General features: G+C 35.9%; 1 protein-coding gene across 6 annotated transcripts; it reads left to right on the top strand.

The window, feature by feature from the left end:
* Positions 1–77: 77 nt before the first annotated feature.
* On the top strand, positions 78–15674 carry CCT (RNA polymerase II transcription mediator). 6 transcript variants are annotated; one of them, XM_085733135.1, is made up of 14 exons: positions 78–245; positions 2500–2745; positions 3963–4086; positions 4759–4824; positions 5220–5325; positions 5906–5974; positions 6136–6189; positions 6358–6465; positions 7035–7184; positions 7276–7623; positions 7754–10032; positions 10537–13146; positions 13864–14188; positions 14609–15674. In XM_085733135.1, the coding sequence occupies exons 3-14, from the start codon at positions 4028–4030 to the stop codon at positions 15050–15052; spliced, it is 6618 nt and encodes a 2205-aa protein (XP_085589261.1). In that variant the 5' UTR covers positions 78–245; positions 2500–2745; positions 3963–4027; the 3' UTR covers positions 15053–15674. The 6 variants fall into 6 exon arrangements, with proteins under 6 accessions (XP_085589261.1, XP_085589257.1, XP_085589260.1 ...); XM_085733131.1 differs by having other exon boundaries at positions 3991–4086; XM_085733134.1 differs by having other exon boundaries at positions 2554–2745.
* The last annotated feature ends 2841 nt before the right edge of the window (positions 15675–18515 follow it).

Genomic DNA, 18515 nt, shown 5'->3' on the forward strand with positions numbered 1-18515 from the left:
ATATTTTTCTAATTATATAGTATAAAGTTTTGTCAAAAAATAATAATAAATAAAAATTAGTGGATCCCTTCACCTTCACCCTTTATTCATACCAGAAGGAAGTAACAACAAGAGAGACATCATCGTCTTCTTCCTTAACAGAGTCAAACTTCTTCACATACTTTCAAACACTCAATTTTCCCCAATTTTTCTTTCTCTCTCTTCAACCCTAATTCTCAAAGTTTCAATTTTTATCTTCTTCTCAGGTATGTTTTCAACTTTTGTTTTCATTTTCTTCAACCCTTTTGCTTATTATTTTCAAAAACCTTTTCAATTTTTGATTTTGGATGTTTTGAATCTGAAACCCTAGTTTCGAAAAGAGTAATTTTTTATGATTTCTTCAATTGGGTTTTGAAATTGGGGGGGAAGTAAGAAGGAATTTGATTTGAAAGTTTGATTTTTTCTTCCCTAATTGTAAAACCCTAGTTTTGGATCTTGCTTTGGAGTTTCAATTCTGGTGCTTTTTCTTGCATTAGGTTTGGTTTTTAGGTTTTTGTAATTGTGTAACTTGGATTCGATGTTGAACTGTGATTTTATTGATGATTAAGCTGATGGGCTGTGTTCAAGTTTGTTTCTTGCATTTGAGGATGTTTTGATTGTTGCTAAGTTAGTTCAGAGGGTAATTTGAGCTGCTAGGTGATTTGAGTTGGGAGAGAAATTTTTTGCAATTAAAAGGGTATTTAATTGTTCATTATGATTAAGTTTTAACTTTGGATCAGGAGTGATTTGATTGAATTTTGCAACTTTGCTGGGATTATTAGCTTTCTGTTGTTTTTTATTACTTCGATATATTTATTGGGAGTTTACAATTTGTGATTTGGCGAAATGACCTGTGGCAAGTTTATACTCTTCTGGTTAGATTCTTAGAATAGTTGGCACTTCATTTAGATATGTTTTCCATTTTGATTGGAATTCATTTGTGATTTGATTGAATTTTGCAATTTTGCTGGGATTTTAACTTTCTGTTGTTATTTATTACTTCATATATTTATTGGGAGTTTACGATACTTGATTTGGCGAAATGACTTGTGGCTAGTTGATACTTTTCTAGTTAGATTGTTAGCATAGTTGGCACTTCATTTAGATGTGTTTTCCATTTCATCTTTAAACAACTTTTAATGAAAACTTTCCTGGTGTTTCTGAGTTCAGAGAGAAACATGTTGCAATTAAAAGGGTCTTAAATTGTTATTATTGATTTTTCAGCTGTGACTTTTTGAATTAGTTATGGATCAGGAGTGATTTGATTGAATTTTGCAACTTGCTGTTGTAATTTATTACTTGATAGATTTTTTGGGATTTTACAATTATTGATTTGGCGAAATGACTGGTGGCGATTTTATACTCTTCTGGTTAGATTAGTTGGCAATTCATGTAGATACATTTTCCATTTTAATTAGAATTCATCTGTAAAAAACTTTTAATGGTTGAGCTTTACCTCAATTTTTAAAATCTCATTTGCTACTGACACTGTTATTGTCATCTTATCGAGTCAGCCTGTCAGGGAAGATGTCTCTGAGGGGTTTACATTTAATATTTTTTACTTTCTTGGTTTTGTTTGCATTTTACAGATTTACAGAAGTACCACATTATAGATTTATGATATTTAGGGCAGTGTTGTCACAGTTCTGCCATGGTACTGTCATGGTGGATTCTGATCCTAACTCCATAGGCTGCAATGCCATTTATATCTGTATAGGCTGCAATGCTATGCTTATATAATAGATTTTTGGCTGGCCGTCCTAATCTGCCATTCCCCATTCATGATTTTGCTATGAAGGTCAACTTCATCTTAATGAAATGCCGGTTTAACAAGTAAGACACAAATAGATGTGAAAATAGGAAAACATCTGATGCAATAAGTATCACATTGAAATAGGTCTGTTCCAACTATAAGTATAAAGCTTGGGATACTCTTTGATATATGAAACAAGATAGGACCTTTATCATAGGAAAAGACTGGATAGCCCTCTTTGTAAGATATATGCTAGAGCTCGGTCTTTGGTGGTTTGGACATATGTGCAGATAAAAGCACTGCTAGGGTTGGGTTGGCTATGAGAATCATAAAGTTCGGGATTTTATATATGTGCAGAAAATCCATAAAAGCACCGCAAGGGTTGGGTTGGCTATGAGAATCATGAAGTTCTGTATTTTATATATGCTTTATGTCTTGCATTTTATTAGCCGACTCTAGACTGGAGTTGATATTATGATTAGTTTGGGTGACTTATATTTTTCCATTGTTACCCCTTTGTATGCTAGTAAGTCAGAATAGTAAAATCCTGCCTTCAATGTTTTGTGCCCATGTTCTACTGTCTAAATTAGTTATACATTATTTTTGGTACATTAGGGTTTCAATGCCTATCTTTTGATGGCTAAGGGAAGTAAAATAACTCTTAGCCATACATGTTATTGTTTTTTAATTTGTTCACTTTTTTTAATAAGCTTTTTATGTTTTTGTAGCTGACGACATCAATTTGACTTTGAAATAACTCGGTGACACTTTTGATCATGCAGTTTAACTATTACAGCTAGTTTCAGTGGTATGATGCTGAGGGAAGTATGCCGGTTATAGTTGGAGGAAATGCAAAGGTATCATGCTGGCAGCTGCACTAGTGCAGTTAATAACAGTACCATAGGTGGACCATCTTCCAGGGATACTGGAAGATCTGATTCTTCTTTTCCGGCTCACTTCCCTGTAAATTCAAGGTTAGAGAGCCTTCCCTCTGGCACCATCCCTTATTGCCAATTTATTCATCTCAATATTAATGACTCTAGCATATGTGATGTATTACGAATTCCAAAAAAATATGCTTGTGGTGCATAATTGTTTTTGCTCTAGTGTATTTTTTCTTTGTTAGATAATAATTTTTAAGTAATAATTTTTTCCTATTTGATTAACATCATTTTGAAAATTGTGAACCATTAGCTTTTTATATTGTGCATAACTCGTCCTTACAAAATCAACTTGTAAGATGAGGGGTGCCACTTTATATAAATTTATTTCAGGCCTTATCTTTATTCTATGTGGGATGTGAGTTTTTTACACTACAACCCCTCATGTCCAACACTATTGGGCATGATGCGTAGATATAATTAAATGGTAGGTGGTCCAAATTGATAGGCTCTAATAGCATATTAGATTTTTATAACATTTTGAAAATTGTGAACCTACTTCAGAGTAGGGTTCATCTATTTCTTGAGCAATCATATTGTTTAGCTTGATTTTCAAATTATGAGTTGTTGTTATATGTCAAGTGTGACTGTTAGTTAAAGTCCCACATTGGATGGAAGAGTTGAGGTTGAGCACCATATAAGTGAGAGGACCCATAAATTCAATGCCTTAAGGTTTTGGGTGAATATGTGGTGTCCAATCTCACTTGTGTGGTTGCTCTTAGCCCAATGTGACGATTCAACCCAGTGAGGCTCCCCCTCATGGCCCAACATGAATTAATTGCTTGGGAAATTTATGAGTATCCTCTGCTTATAATTAACCATGTTTTACTTTTCCTTCTTTTCCATTTATCTGTCTACTTTTGATGCTGTACTTGGATGGTATAATGGACCAGCAATATGATGTTCTCATATCCATCCTTACAGTTAACAATGGCAGATAGTATTACTTCTAACACAATTAGTAAATGCAGGGTTTAAAAGTTTCTACCACTTTGATTATGTTCTTTCTGTATAATAATGACGGTTGGGTTTGCATCCTATTCTGTGTCATATTGGTTTGCATCCTATTTTGATCTTCTAAAGTATGACAGTCATATTAGTTGAATACTTGTTTTATTGATTTATTACTTGAATCTTGAATTATTTTGAAGTTCATATATGATATATCAGCTTATGTTTTTTACTTATGTTACTCATTTTCAATTAAAAATGTTATATTTTTATTATTGATCATGTCTTACGATTCATAGGAAGATTGAATTCACAATTTGAAAATAGGTCTTCCATTCATAAATCGAATCCCGATTTGATAACCATGGGCTCAAGAAGTAAACAAAATATTAAAGGACAACCAAAGCGTTTTCCTATTATGCGGTAAATTTCAATGCTAGTTTTTTTCTTCCTTAATTGTAATTATGTTTTAATTCTTAAAATTTAGCAAGTATTTATTGTTTGATCTACTATCCTATATATAATTTTGATAAATGAAGAAATTTATTGTGACAAAAAAAATCACATTGTTGATCCATGCCATACAGATTCAACAAGGGCTTGTGTTAAATATGTATTTTGAAATTCTCAGTCCAAATCCAGCTACTGTAACAGGAGTTTGTTGTGTACTTGCATTTGAAATATTGTTAAAGTATCATTTTCACAGTCTGTACTTTGTTTGATACTCCCTTTTTATAAGCACCTATCATATATTTCACATATATTAAGAACTTTTTCTGTGAAATTAATTTATACTTGTGTATAACTATTACCAAAGTACCCTTTGTGTATATATGTATTCAACATTGATGTTTCATACTCCAAGACAAATTAGTAGTATTAATTAGGGTTATATTTGGAAAAAATAGTAAATGCATCTAGTAATTTGAAAGAGGGCATACATTTACGGACATTTTTTTCTTAAAAGGGTGCTTATAATTGGCTAGGGAGGGAGTAGTTAGTAATGAAGTTTTATATACACATTTTTTTTTATTGCGCTATATCAGAAATCTGATGCTGTTAATCGTTTTCAACACAATGGTTTTGTTTTTGCAGGCGACAACCACAGTTGAACATAAGCCCATACAAGTTGAAGTGTGATAAAGAACCTTTGAATTCTAGGTATATTTTTTGTTCATAACTACACAATTTTGCCTTATTGCTGACTTTCATTAGAAATGCCGTACTATTTTATTATTTTTTTTGGGGGAGGGGTGTCAAAATTTTCATATCACTGTCACATTAAAAAATCAACGTTACTTGAGTACACAAGCACATAGGGAACTCTGAGCTCTCCCCAATAGCTAGCTATCAGGGGAAGAATCAGGCTACTTAAATATTCTGTGAGTATTCCATGCTGCATGTGGGATTTAGACACCCCATGACATTCAAGTTCCTATCATAACCCTTTTGGTGAATCGTTCGCTTTGTCTCTTCTCTATATTCCCCAGTTTGTACTCTCGTGGGTGTTATTACCTTGTATATTTAACTATTAAATGCTATTATTTTAATCTTAGGCTTGGGGCTCCAGATTTTCTTCCCCAAACACCAAACTGCCCTGAGGAGACTCTGACCAGAGAGTATTTGGTATCTGGATATAGAGATACAGTTGAGGGACTTGAGGTATGTCATTAAATTTACTCACGTTTATTTCAAATCAGATGTTGTGAAGTAGCTACGGAGTGATATACTTATTTATTCTTTTATTAAGGTTTGAATATTTCATGATGATACCTCACATTCTGTAACTTTTTTTGGTATCTCTCTTTTTTGGTATCTTCTTGCCTTTTCTTTTTATTAAATTCTTCATTCATTTGAAAAGAAATAGGTCGGTATACCTAGCATTTTCATTCTCCTTATTTATCTTATACTTCTTTTGCAATTTTTTTCATCATGCTGCTGTATGATCTCAATTTTGGTACATAATCTTTGAATTTTGCTTTTACACCAAGATCCCAGTTGTATGGAATAACTATAAATCTGCATGTATAAAACTCAATTCGTATTTTTGTCAGCATTGGTTGTTATAGTTTTTTGCTTTTAATAATTATTATTACACTCTAAGGTGTATTGTGATTGCAAATGTTGTCGTTGGTAATTCTTATTCTGGCATTGAAATAAATTTATACGTTCGTGAAAAATAAAGTACGGCCAACTGTCCATCCTTATCTTCTTACACTGCCTTGCTTACTTTATCACTCAGGAAGCTAGAGAAATTTCACTGACTCAGGTTCCACATTTTAATAAGCCAATTGTGCATAATTGCAGAGAGGTAACTCCCTTGTCTCATGTCTTTCTTAGATGTTTGAGTTCACTATTTTGTTTTTTATTTCTTTAATCATACTCTAGATTTGCTGCCCATTATCTATTTTTATATTGTATTCATCGAAAGATTACGTGGACATGGGTTAATTTGTTAGTTCTTCGTTCCAGGCTATTAAAAAACGTCTAAGGGCAATCAATGAATCTCGTGCTCAGAAGCGGAAGGTGATGATCTTCATTATTTCTCGTCATCTATTTATCTTTGCAAAATATTCTGCTTCTATAATATATCTATATTTCTGTATTCTCGTCCGACCTATTTTGATTTAGTGCAGTGTCTACATGTATCAGTTTGTTATGAAGATATTTGATCTAAATGATTTGCTTTGACAGGCTGGTCAAGTATATGGTGTGCCTCTTTCGGGATCGCAACTTGCCAAGCCTGGTATTTTCCCTGAACTAAGGCCGTGTGGTGAGGACTTCCGGAGGAAATGGATTGAGGTATACTTATGCCTTATTCCTTCTGCTTTCTTCATTGTGTGACTTTCATGTGTGCAATAACTGTGCCCCCTCATGTTTATGTGCTGAATAGTTTACAAGCTTTAGCTTCCATGAATTTAGGATAACTGCTATATTAAGGGCTGTTTACTTTGTCAAAATATTTTATTTTCTAAAATGTGTTCATTTTAACTTGCTAATAAGATGATATTTTTTTTAAATGAGTCATTGTGTTGGATAGAAGATTATACTAGTTTGTGATGATGCATTTTCGGAAATAATGAAAATAGTTCTTTTGGCATTTTCGTTATTTCTGAAAATGCAGACAGTTATTCTCTTCCAAGAGTTTATTTTTTCCTTATTAACAAATAGAAAATCTTTTTACAAATGGGGCCCTTAGTTACTTAAACCAATTCCTTGGGTTTTTTTTTTTTTTTTGTGAAGTTTGATGTTGTTGTGCATGTGAGTTCCTTGAATACTTTTTTTTTTTATGTTACTTGATTATTCTTAATGTCTAGGGATATTACGGATGCTTGTAACAGTAAGTTAACCCAGTTAAAATTGTATTATAGGGCCTATCTCAACCACACAAGCGGTTATGCACTTTGGCTGACCATGTTCCTCATGGTTATAAAAGGTCATCACTTTTGGAGGTTCTTATCAGAAATAATGTTCCATTGCTAAGGGCCACTTGGTTTGTAAAGGTTACTTACCTGAATCAGGTAGGGATGCTTCAATTTTGGCTTATACCAAATATGCTGAGTTACATTATAGTCTTAATATCTGAAGTTAGATTATGGTTCAACTTTTCAGGTTAGACCAGGTTCGGTAGGCATTTCTTCTGGGACTGCTGACAAAATTCAGCCATCTCGTACAGAGATTTGGACCAAAGATGTTATCCATTTCTTGCAAACTCTGCTCGATGAATTTTTCTCAAAAAATAATTCTCATTCTACTCTTCAGAATCGAGAGCGGTCACCACAAATGCCTTATGCTGGAACACTGCTGCACAAAAGTGATCCATTGTCATCCTTTTCTGCTGGTGAAGAACCATCTTCACATTTTAGATGGTGGTATATTGTTCGACTTTTGCAATGGCATCATGCTGGAGGGCTGATTCTTCCTTCTCTTGTTATTGATTGGGTTTTGAATCAACTACAGGTATTTACCTTTTATACGTCATTTGTATTGAACTGGTTTTATGTGCTCATGAAATTAAAAGCATGATGCATATATCTTATTCCCATTTCGACCTTCAGGTTATGATTCCATACATTTCTGTTTCTTTCAGGAAAAAGATCTGCTTGAGGTTTGGGAGCTGTTATTGCCTATTATATACGGCTTCTTAGAAATTATTGTTCTGTCTCAAACCTATGTACGTGCACTTGCTGGATTAACTCTTCGGGTCATTCGTGATCCTGCTCCAGGTGGATCAGATCTAGTAGATAATTCCAGAAGGGCATATACAACATATGCTCTTATCGAGATGCTCCAGTATTTAATACTTGCAGTGCCAGATACTTTTGTAGCTTTGGATTGCTTTCCTTTACCATCCTCTGTAGTCTCACATACAATGAACGATGGTAGTTTTGTATTAAAATCATCTGAAGCAGCAGGGAAGATAAAAAATAGTTCAGATTATTTTGGTCACATTGTTTTATGTATTCAGAAACGTGCAGAAGATCTTGCCAAGGCTGCAAGCCCTGGCAATCCAAGTCATTGTCTTGCTAAGGTCGCGAAAGCCTTGGATAAATCTCTTGTGCTTGGTGATTTACGTGAAGCTTACAAGTTTCTTTTTGAGGATATTTGTGATGGAACTGTGTCTGAAAGTTGGATTGTGAAAGTAAGCCCTTGCTTAAGGTTATCTCTGAAATGGTTTGGGACTGTAAAGACATCTCTTATACATTCAGTGTTTTTCCTCTGCGAGTGGGCAACATGTGATTTTCGGGATTTTTGTACTACCCCTCCTTGTGACATAAAGTTTACTGGTAGGAAAGATCTTTCCCAAGTGCATATAGCAGTTAGACTTTTGAAGATGAAATTGAGGGATGTGAAATCTTCACTAAGACGAGCAAAACGAAGCATTCACAGAGCTAGTTATGTTGCAAAGCATGAAGGTCAGAGGCATAATCAGAATTACATTACTACTGGTTCTTCAGTTATATCTGAAAGCCCAGGTCCTCTCCATGATATTATAGTTTGTTGGATTGATCAGCATGTGGTGCATAAAGGGGAAGGTCTCAAGCGCCTACATTTATTTATAGTTGAACTGATACGTGCAGGCATCTTTTACCCCTTGGCATACGTACGCCAGTTGATAGTGAGTGGGATCATGGATATGGATGTCAATGTGGTTGATGTGGAGCGGAGAAAGAGACACTCACACATCTTAAAGCAGCTTCCTGGCCATTTTATGCGTGATGCTTTGACAGAATCTGGGATCGCTGAAGGGCCGCAGCTCATTGAAGCCTTGCAAACTTACTTGACTGAACGCCGCCTCATACTTCGTAATTCTCCTAGTGAGCCCCATGACGATGCCAATGCCAAGATACCTGCTTTGAAGCGAAAACGATATCCAGCTTCTTCAAAGGATGGTACTTCTACAGTGTCAACTGATAAGTGGAAAACTGTTCAATCCACCGTATCATCTAAAAGTGCAAAGGATGGTGCTAGCATGGAAGAACTTAAAGAAACCATCTCAGTACTGTTACAACTACCTAACAGTTTATCTAATTTAAACTCTACAGGATGTGATGAATCTGAAAGCAGTGTTAGAAAACCTACCTGGCCTCATTATGGCAAGATTGAACCAGTGGAGGGCACACCTGGTTGTGAAGAATGTAGAAGAGCAAAGAGACAAAAGTTAAGTGAGGAAAGAAGCTCATCTGTTCCAGCTGATGATGATACATGGTGGGTGAAGAAGGGGTTGAAATCCACCGAACCTCTCAAAGTTGACCAGCCTCAAAAGACAACCAAGCAGGTTACTAAGAGTCGTCAAAAGAATGTGCGTAAAATGAGTCTTGCTCAACTGGCAGCTTCTAGAATTGAGGGAAGCCAAGGGGCATCAACTAGTCACATGTGTGAGAATAAGGTAAGTTGCCCTCACCATAAAACTCCTGTAGATGGAGATGCTCTGAGGTCTGTGGATAGCATGCGAACATGTGACTCTAGGGATATTGTTTTCATTGGAAAAGCACTCAAGAACCTTCGTTTTGTTGAGAAAAGGGCTGTGGCAGCTTGGTTGCTGACCGTTGTTAAGCAGGTGATTGAAGAGACTGAAAAAAATATTGGTAAAATTGGACAATTTGGCAGGGCTTATTCTATGGTGGATGATAGAAACTCAATACGGTGGAAACTTGGCGAAGATGAACTTTCTGCGATACTTTATTTGATCGACATCTCTGATGATTTGGTATCAGCTGTCAAGTTTCTCCTTTGGTTGATGCCAAAGGTTCTCAGTAGCCCTAATTCTACAATTCATAGTGGGAGGAATGTTCTGATGCTACCAAGAAATGTGGAAAACCAAGTCTGTGATGTGGGAGAGGCTTTTCTTCTATCATCACTGAGAAGGTTTGCTCTTCTTTATCCAACCTTCCTTCTAATTCATGCAGTCTGCTGCTTTTTTAATAGCTCAGCCTTTTAAATTATAATTTTTTTTTTTTTTTTGTATAAGCTACATGGTAAGCTATTGCATCTGAGTGCTTATTAGCTACAATCCTTTTTTTTATTTTTTAAAAATCTTAAATCAGGCTGGAATCAATTGAATCTGCATTGTTCTCATTTACTCATAAATGCCTAAACAAAACCCTGTACTTACAAGTTAATTACACGTAATAGTTCTTATTTTTATAAAGTCAGTTGCAAATTTTGATGTGGTTGTAGTGAGTTTTCTGGTTATTAAGTTGTTCCCATGACTTTTTGTGGATTATCTTTTTACTCCCTTTCTTATTTTATGATTCCAGCAGTGAGTTGTCTTTACCTTTTCTTAATGCTTTTGTTGGATAGTTTTGTTATGTATTTTTGCGTTATGAGAGATTTTATTAAAGCCTGTATTGTGCATTCCATTTGGTGCAGATATGAGAACATTCTTGCTGCGGCAGACCTTATTCCTGAAGCTTTGTCATTTACAATGCAGCGTGCGGCCACTATTATTGCTTCTAATGGGAGGGTGTCAAATTCAGGCGCCACAGCTTTTACTCGGTATTTATTGAAAAAGTACAGTAATGTTGCTAGTGTCATTGAGTGGGAGAAAACTTTTAAGTCTACGTGTGATGCAAGACTCTCTACTGAACTTGAGTCTGTTAGGTCAGGCGATGGAGAAGTGGGGTTGCCCTTTGGAGTTCCTGCAGGAGTTGAGGACCCGGATGATTTTTTCCGTCAGAAGATAAGTGGCAGCCGTTTACCTTCAAGAGTAGGTGCAGGCATGAGAGACATAGTGCAACGCAATGTTGAAGAGGCGTTCCAATATCTTTTTGGAAAAGATAGAAAGCTCTATGCTGCTGGCACTCCAAAAGGTCATGCTTTAGAAAAATGGGATAATGGATATCAAATTGCTCAACAAATTGTTATGGGTTTGATCGATAGCATAAAGCAGACAGGTGGTGCTGCTCAAGAAGGGGATCCCTCTTTGGTATTGTCTGCCGTTTCTGCAATTGTTGGCAGTGTGGGTCCAACTTTAGCCAAAATGCCTGATTTTTCATCTGGCAATAATCAGTCAAATATAATGTCATTGAACTATGCCAGATGCATTCTGCGAATGCACATAACCTGTCTGCGCCTGCTTAAGGAAGCCCTAGGGGAACGCCAAAGCCGTGTGTTCGATATTGCCCTTGCAACCGAAGCTTCTAATGTTTTTGCTGGTGTTTTTGCTCCTAGTAAAGCATCTCGAGCTCAGTTTCAAATGTCTTCTGCTGAAGTCCATGATACTAGTGCCACTAATTCAAATGATGTGGGAAACAATTCTATTAAAACTGTGGTTACAAAAGCAACAAAAATTGCTGCTGCTGTTTCTGCGCTTGTTGTTGGTGCAGTTATATATGGTGTTACCAGCCTGGAAAGAATGGTTACCATTCTCAGGTTAAAGGAGGGACTTGACGTGATACAATGTATTAGAACCACAAGATCCAATTCAAATGGAAATGTCCGTTCTGTCGGGGCTTTTAAGGCAGATAGTTCAATCGAAGTTCACGTCCACTGGTTTAGGTTGCTTATTGGAAACTGCAGAAGCCTCTGTGAAGGATTAGCGGTGGACCTCTTGGGTGAACCATCTATTTCAGCTCTTTCAAGAATGCAACGCATGCTTCCTCTAAGTCTGATCTTTCCGCCTGCCTATTCAATATTTGCATTTGTTAGATGGCGGCCATTCATTCTGAATACTAATGTCGCAGTTCGTGACGACATGAATCAACTTTATCAGTCTCTAACAATGGCCATAGCTGATGCTATAAAACATTCGCCTTTTCGTGATGTATGTTTTCGAGACTGTCAGGGGCTATATGATCTTATGGTTGCAGATGGAAGTGACGCTGAGTTTGCAGCCCTGCTGGAGTTGAATGGCTCTGATATGCATTTAAAATCCATGGCTTTTGTTCCTCTTCGTTCTAGGCTTTTTCTGGATGCCATGATTGATTGTAAGATGCCACCATCTATTTTTACAAAGGATGATGTGAATCGTGTTTCTGGACCCAGTGAATCTAAAACTAAGCTTGCAAACGGCGATTCTAAGCTTCCAGATAAGCTTGTGCATGTTTTGGATACCTTGCAGCCTGCCAAATTTCACTGGCAGTGGGTTGCACTCAGGCTAATTTTAAATGAACAAACCCTCATCGAAAAACTGGACACACATGACGCGTCTTTATCTGATGCCATACAGCTGGCCTCACCCAGTCCGGATAAGGCTGCTTCCGAGAAGGAGAGTAATTTCATCGAAATACTTCTTACTAGGTTACTGGTTAGACCCGATGCCGCACCTCTTTTTTCAGAGTTGGTACATCTCTTTGGTAGGTCACTACAGGATTCAATGCTGTTGCATGCTAAATGGTTCCTTGTAGGCCCAGATGTTCTCGTTGGTCGGAAAACCGTTAGACAACGGCTTCATAACATTGCCGAGAGTAAAAAACTTTCTTCCAAGACGCAGTATTGGGAGCCGTGGGGTTGGTGTAGTCCGTGTACTGATCCAGGGACTATCAAAGGAGAGAAAAAGAAGTTTGACGCGGCATCACTAGAAGAAGGAGAAGTTGTCGATGAGGGAATAGATATGAAAAAGAGCCTAAAAGGACTCTCTCATGTGTCTCAAGTGTTTGACTCTGAAAGCTCAAGAATAAACCAGCAACATGTGACTGAGAGGGCTCTTATTGAGTTGCTTCTTCCATGCATATACCAAAGCTCTGATGAATCCCGCAATTCCTTTGCTAATGATATGATAAAACAATTGTGTAGTATCGAGGGACATATAGCTGCTGTTACAGGTGGAGTTAAGCCAGTTGGAAGTACTCCTCCTGGGGTTGAAGGCCAGACAAATAAAGTAAATACTAAGAAAGGTATAAGAGGTGGAAGCCCTGGATTAGCTAGACGACCAGCAGGTGCAACAGATTCTTCTCCACCATCTCCTGCAGCCCTACGTGTTTCAGTGTCACTTCGTTTGCAGTTACTCCTGAGATTTCTTCCTATTCTCTGCACCGAAAGGTATGTGTAAATTATCATCCATTTTCCAGTTTTTTTTTTCTTTTACGTTAGAGCTACATTTTTCTTGAACAATTCGAGATTATCTTGCTGACCTCAATAGTGTAATGTTTACTTAAACAACAACTACAACAAAGCCTTTTCTCACTAAGTGCAGTTGGGTATAAGTTTCAAACGACTTCATAACTTCTTGTCTGTATTAGGTTCGAAGATTAGATGTAAATGTTTTTAATGAGTTAGGATCCTCTCCATTTATAAAGAAATAAATGGAGATTACCATTGTCTCTCTCATAATGGAAGAAATGGAGGAGATCCAAAATGGAGAGGATCGTGACTCGTTTTTAATGGTTTAACTTATGGTTTTACCTTGGTTTCTCTCTGCCTTTTACTATTGAACTACCCTCTTCAGATTTCTTCAAATGGAGAAAAACAGAGATTGTTGAATGTGTTTTTTTTTTTTTTCCTTCAGAAAATGTCTTCTACTATATGATGTATTATCATCGGTAACAGATGCTGGCAGTGATAGTTTGTTTCTTGTATCAATAATCAAATAGATTCATTTAAGCATTAAATTTTGGTTGTTGGAAATCAATTAATTTAGAAATGAAAATGGTTATTTGTGCTATGAAAGCATTTTGCTTTAGTTTTATTTATGTTATTGAATTCTTGCATACTGGAATATGAAGGCAGTTTATCAGTTCTTTATGTTCATTTTTGCAGGGAGCCATCTGTACGGAACATGAGAAATAGTCTGGCCCCTGTAATTCTTCGTCTTCTGGGCAGCCGGGTTGTGTACGAGGATGCATATATTTTGTCGAATGCCGTACATTCTAAGAAGGATTTAGAGTTGTCTTCTGAAGCTGCTTCTTCTGCATTTGTAGACTTTTCTGCCGAGGGTCTATTTGATCGTTTGCTGTTAGTTTTACATGCGTTGTTGAGTAGTTATCCTGCAAGTTGGCTTAGGCTGAAACCTGGTTCGAAGTCTATCAATGAACCGACGAAGGAATTTTCTGGATTTGACCGTGAATTTTTGGAGAGAATGCAGGTATGATCTTTCACCCTGTGGATGTATTTAGCTTTTGGTAGAGTCGCTAATCCCTTGTCTGATAAGAAGGCATTTTAGACTAATATTATGACTTTTAGGTCAACATAATCTAAGTTACCTTACGAAACAATTTTTTACCAAGTGAAAGATCCGGCGTAGGAAGCATCAAGTTTCTAAATTGTCTGCCTTGGTGGTGTTTAATTTCTAGTTGAGTATTTTGCCGACATGTTTGGGATATCATTGGAATTTGATAAGTTAAAGAATTCTTGTGCCTTCATTGGGAATGGCCCAACATTTTGTTTTTGTTTTTTTACTGGTGTAATATCTCATACAAATAGCTGTATATGAGCAATGCTAAAACTTAGCCATTTGCCGATTCTTCCTTGTCTTGTTTGTCTAATGATCTATTTATCAATGCAGAATGACTTGGACCGTATGCAACTGCCTGATACTATTCGGTGGCGTATCCAAGCTGCAATGCCTGTACTTTTTCCCTCTACACAGAGCTCTTTCTCCTGCCAGCCTCCACTTGTACCTACTTCTGCTGTTGTTTGTCTTCAAGCCAGCAATACAATTCCTGGCTTTAACTCCAGTAGTTCAGCTAACCCCCCTCTCAGGAGCCCAGTTCTATCTAGGGTTGCAGCTAATACATCAGCGAAGACAAAACAACAGGACAGTGAATTGGATATTGATCCTTGGACGCTTTTAGAAGACGGCGCTGGATCTTGCCCTTCTGCAAGTAATATTGCTAGCATAGGTGGTGGTGACCATACTAATGTTCGAGCTGCGAGCTGGCTTAAAGGGGCTGTAAGGGTGAGAAGGACAGACCTCACATATGTTGGTGCTGTGGATGATGATAGTTGATTAACCATATTTTTTATTGGTTTCGGATTGGAATGTGCAAAACCCTCTCAACAGGTGCATTTTTTGATGCATGAAAAATGCCATTTTGTGCTTTCCCTTGTGCTGACGGGAAGCTGAGAGGGCATGTTATGAAAATCGGGTGAAGGGATGAGTTTGTTGAGAAGACGAGGCGATGTCCCCACAGCTCACCCTGTGATTCTGGTATGGTTGACCATTAACCTGTTGATCACCCCCATCTGGATTGTCCATTTTACGGCACAGTTCAGAATGTTTGTTGTATATATAGGGATGAATGTTTCACTCACCAATTGGTTTGAGTAATATATGTCAAAGTGGTATGTAGCTATGTCATGCTCATTCATGTGTAGCACACTTGTGTGCTTACTGTCTATGTATCTTTTAGAGGCACAAACACACACAAGGGCATTCAACCATTGTTTCTTTTCATACATTTAGATTATTTTCATAGTTATGTGGTTGATCTGGATGAGCATTAGCTTGAACTGTAGCATTCAATTATTTCCTGGCAAGTCCAGTGATAATGTCATTTCTGCCTGAGTTTTATCAGGAAAAGAGTTACATATGTATGGTTAGCAAGGGAAAGAATTGTTAGTTTTGATTATGCATGTTTCGTAATTTATTAGCATGTTTTTATTGGTTGTTTTAAGGAGTTAGCAAGGCTTATTAGTTAAAGTTTTAAGTTTTATTAAGAAAAACCAGAATGTCTTCAATGAGCTTTTGTTTTTAACTATATCTGTTTAATGCAGAATGAAACTTAAGTGTTTAAGCAATTTTTTTTATCATAAACATTGAAATCTAATCACGTGAGCAATGTCAAGATACTTGTAATTTTTGGAAATGGAAAAACTTTCTCCACCTTATGTTTTTTATTTAATAACATATTTCTTTGACGTATACTTTCATATGAAATATTCTGTTTGAAATTATACTTTTTATATGAAATATTCTGTTTGAAATTATACATTTTAAAGGTAGAAAAATTGCATTTTTCCTTTATGTGTGCATACGAAGTTATTTTGGAATGGAGAAAGTTCCTCATTTTTTTTTTCTTTTCAAAATGCAATTAGGATCAAAATAAATTCAAAGTTATAAAATGCATATTAGGTCTATTTAAGCAGAACATTTAACAAACTATTATGTAAATTTTATTTCTCCACACTTAACACTTGCTTGACGCCGGAAAACCAAAATCAAGAGGAACTAACTCTTAAGAAATCATAAAGGCTCAAAAGAAAGAAACTCCAAGGACTCAAAGATTAAATAAACAGGGCCGTAAATAATTTATAAATATGGAAACTAGTAGTATATTTTCTGATGCTTAAAGATAAAATTGTACTTATAAATTAAGCCAAATAATTTTATTATATTCATATACTAATTCATACTTTGGCATAATCTATAACTTTATTTGCTAATTACTACTCCCTCCATTCCTTTTCTTTTGATGTTTTAGAACTTCAACTATATTCCAAAATTTTTGATGTTTTAGTGAATTTATTATTGTTTTCTCAAGTTTACCCTTGTTGGAAAACACAATAAACTATTAAAGTAGTTGTGACCTTTGGTTTATCACATGTGAATTTAATGATAAATAAGGACATTTAAGTAAAACACACACAAATGTTTATATACTTTAATTACTCCTTAAAACTTGTGTCAAGAGCTAAAACATCAAAAGAAAAGGAATGGAGGGAGTATTCTAAAATATGCTTTTCAAACGTAATTACTTTGGTATTTTCAATGATTCCCGTCTGTGTTAGAAACTTTTGAATGCTACATACTTTGGCGTTGAAATGTCTTTGCAGATACATCCCTCTTATTTTAAGAAGCGTACAATCAAATACATGGAGATTGCAAGATCAAGAGTGGAGAGTACATCACCCGTTCTTGTGATCAACCTTGTGTTTCATACAAAAATACAGACAAACATTAATACAATGAATTATAGTTTATTTTTTTACAATGTCATGATTATATGGTTATCCAAAAACTTGTGTAACCTAAATAAGAAAAACAATCACACCAACTCAAATGAATAAAATATCTAGAGTGATTATGACCAAAAGAAAAAAATCTAGAGCAATTAAGAGAGAAGACATAACTCATAAGCATATTCATTTCACAGAATCATTAATTGTTTCAAGATGATTCTTTTCATTTTTTTTTGTTACAAGACTAAAAGAGAAACAAAAGAACAAAAAAAAAGAAAGCTGAAACTCTAAGGAACAGGGCCGGCCCATAGCCCGTCGAGGCTGGGCTATGCCACCGGGCCTCATTTCTTTTGGGGCCCAAAACAATTTTTTTTATTTGTAAGATGCCAAATTAATTGTTATATATAGATTAAAAGCGAAATATTGTCAAACTTATCACACTGCTTCAGTGGCGCGGGTGTTTGTTTTTTAGGGTGTGGTCATGGGTTCAAGTCCCACTAAGGTGTTTTTTTCAATTATTTTATTATTTTATTTTTCTTCATAGTGTCTAGTCTAGTGTATTTTTTTTGGGGCCCAATTTTTTTTTTTTTTTTTTACATCCCTTAATAGATTAAAACCGGGCCAAAGAATTTGTTGAGACGGCCCTGCTAAGGAACAAGGTTCCGAAAGCGTCATTCCTCAAAAAGGGATGGAGATCATCTGGAGAAAGCAGTTTAATTAATCCATACCTACAGGATCAACTACTACGTAAAAGGACATCTCTAACATTCCAAATAGGCTTAATTGCATGTTTGGTCTCTTATGTTTATTTTAGTTTTCAAGTTGGTCCCTTACGTTTTGAAAGTTTCAAGTTGGTCCCTTATGTTTATTTTAGTTTTCAAGTTGGTCCCTTACGTTTTGAAAGTTTCAAGTTAGTCCCTTATGTTTATTTTAGTTTTCAAGTTGGTCCCTTATGTTTATTTTAGTTTTCAAGTTGGTCCCTTATGTTTTGGACCGATTTGAAAACTAAAATAAACATAAGGGACCAACTTGAAAACTAAAATAAACATAAGGGACTAACTTGAAACTTTCAAAACGTAAGGGACCAACTTGAAAATTTTTAAAACGTAAGGGACCAACTTAAAACTTTCAAAACGTAAGGGACCAACTTGAAAACTAAAATAAACATAAGGGACCAAACATGCAATTAAGCCTTCCAAATACTATGTCAAGAATAAATAAGATTACAAACCAAGATTTGCTTCAAGAATAGTTGAATGAGGAAAGTACTTGGCCTTTAGAAGTTTAGCCACCAAGGAGTCCGGATTATGTAAGACATTCCAACCTTTCTTAGTCACCATAGTTATACTGAAAGCTTGAAAGTAACAAAATTTTCTTGAGATAAATACTCATAATGTATGATGAAATGACTTGAAGGACGAACTTGATCATCACCTCTTTTCCGGCTTTAGATAAAGATCGATTTCTCCGGTCTCCATGAGTTCATCTTTTTTCAAATGAGGTCCTTGATA

Source organism: Medicago sativa, chromosome 8, assembly GCF_051527215.1.
Source record: "Medicago sativa cultivar Bolivia chromosome 8, Bolivia_mono, whole genome shotgun sequence".
NCBI classification, from domain to species: Eukaryota; Viridiplantae; Streptophyta; class Magnoliopsida; order Fabales; family Fabaceae; genus Medicago; species Medicago sativa.

What these genes read in the sequence shown, in the direction of transcription:
- CCT (XM_085733131.1), top strand. Translation starts at nt 2,621, where the DNA reads ATGCAAAGGTATCATGCTGGCAGCTGCACTAGTGCAGTTAATAACAGT. An exon ending in AGGTTACTTACCTGAATCAG is followed by an intron (nt 7,185 to 7,275) that starts GTAGGGATGCTT and finishes TCAACTTTTCAG; the next exon opens with GTTAGACCAGGTTCGGTAGG. An exon ending in GGGTTTTGAATCAACTACAG is followed by an intron (nt 7,624 to 7,753) that starts GTATTTACCTTT and finishes TGTTTCTTTCAG; the next exon opens with GAAAAAGATCTGCTTGAGGT.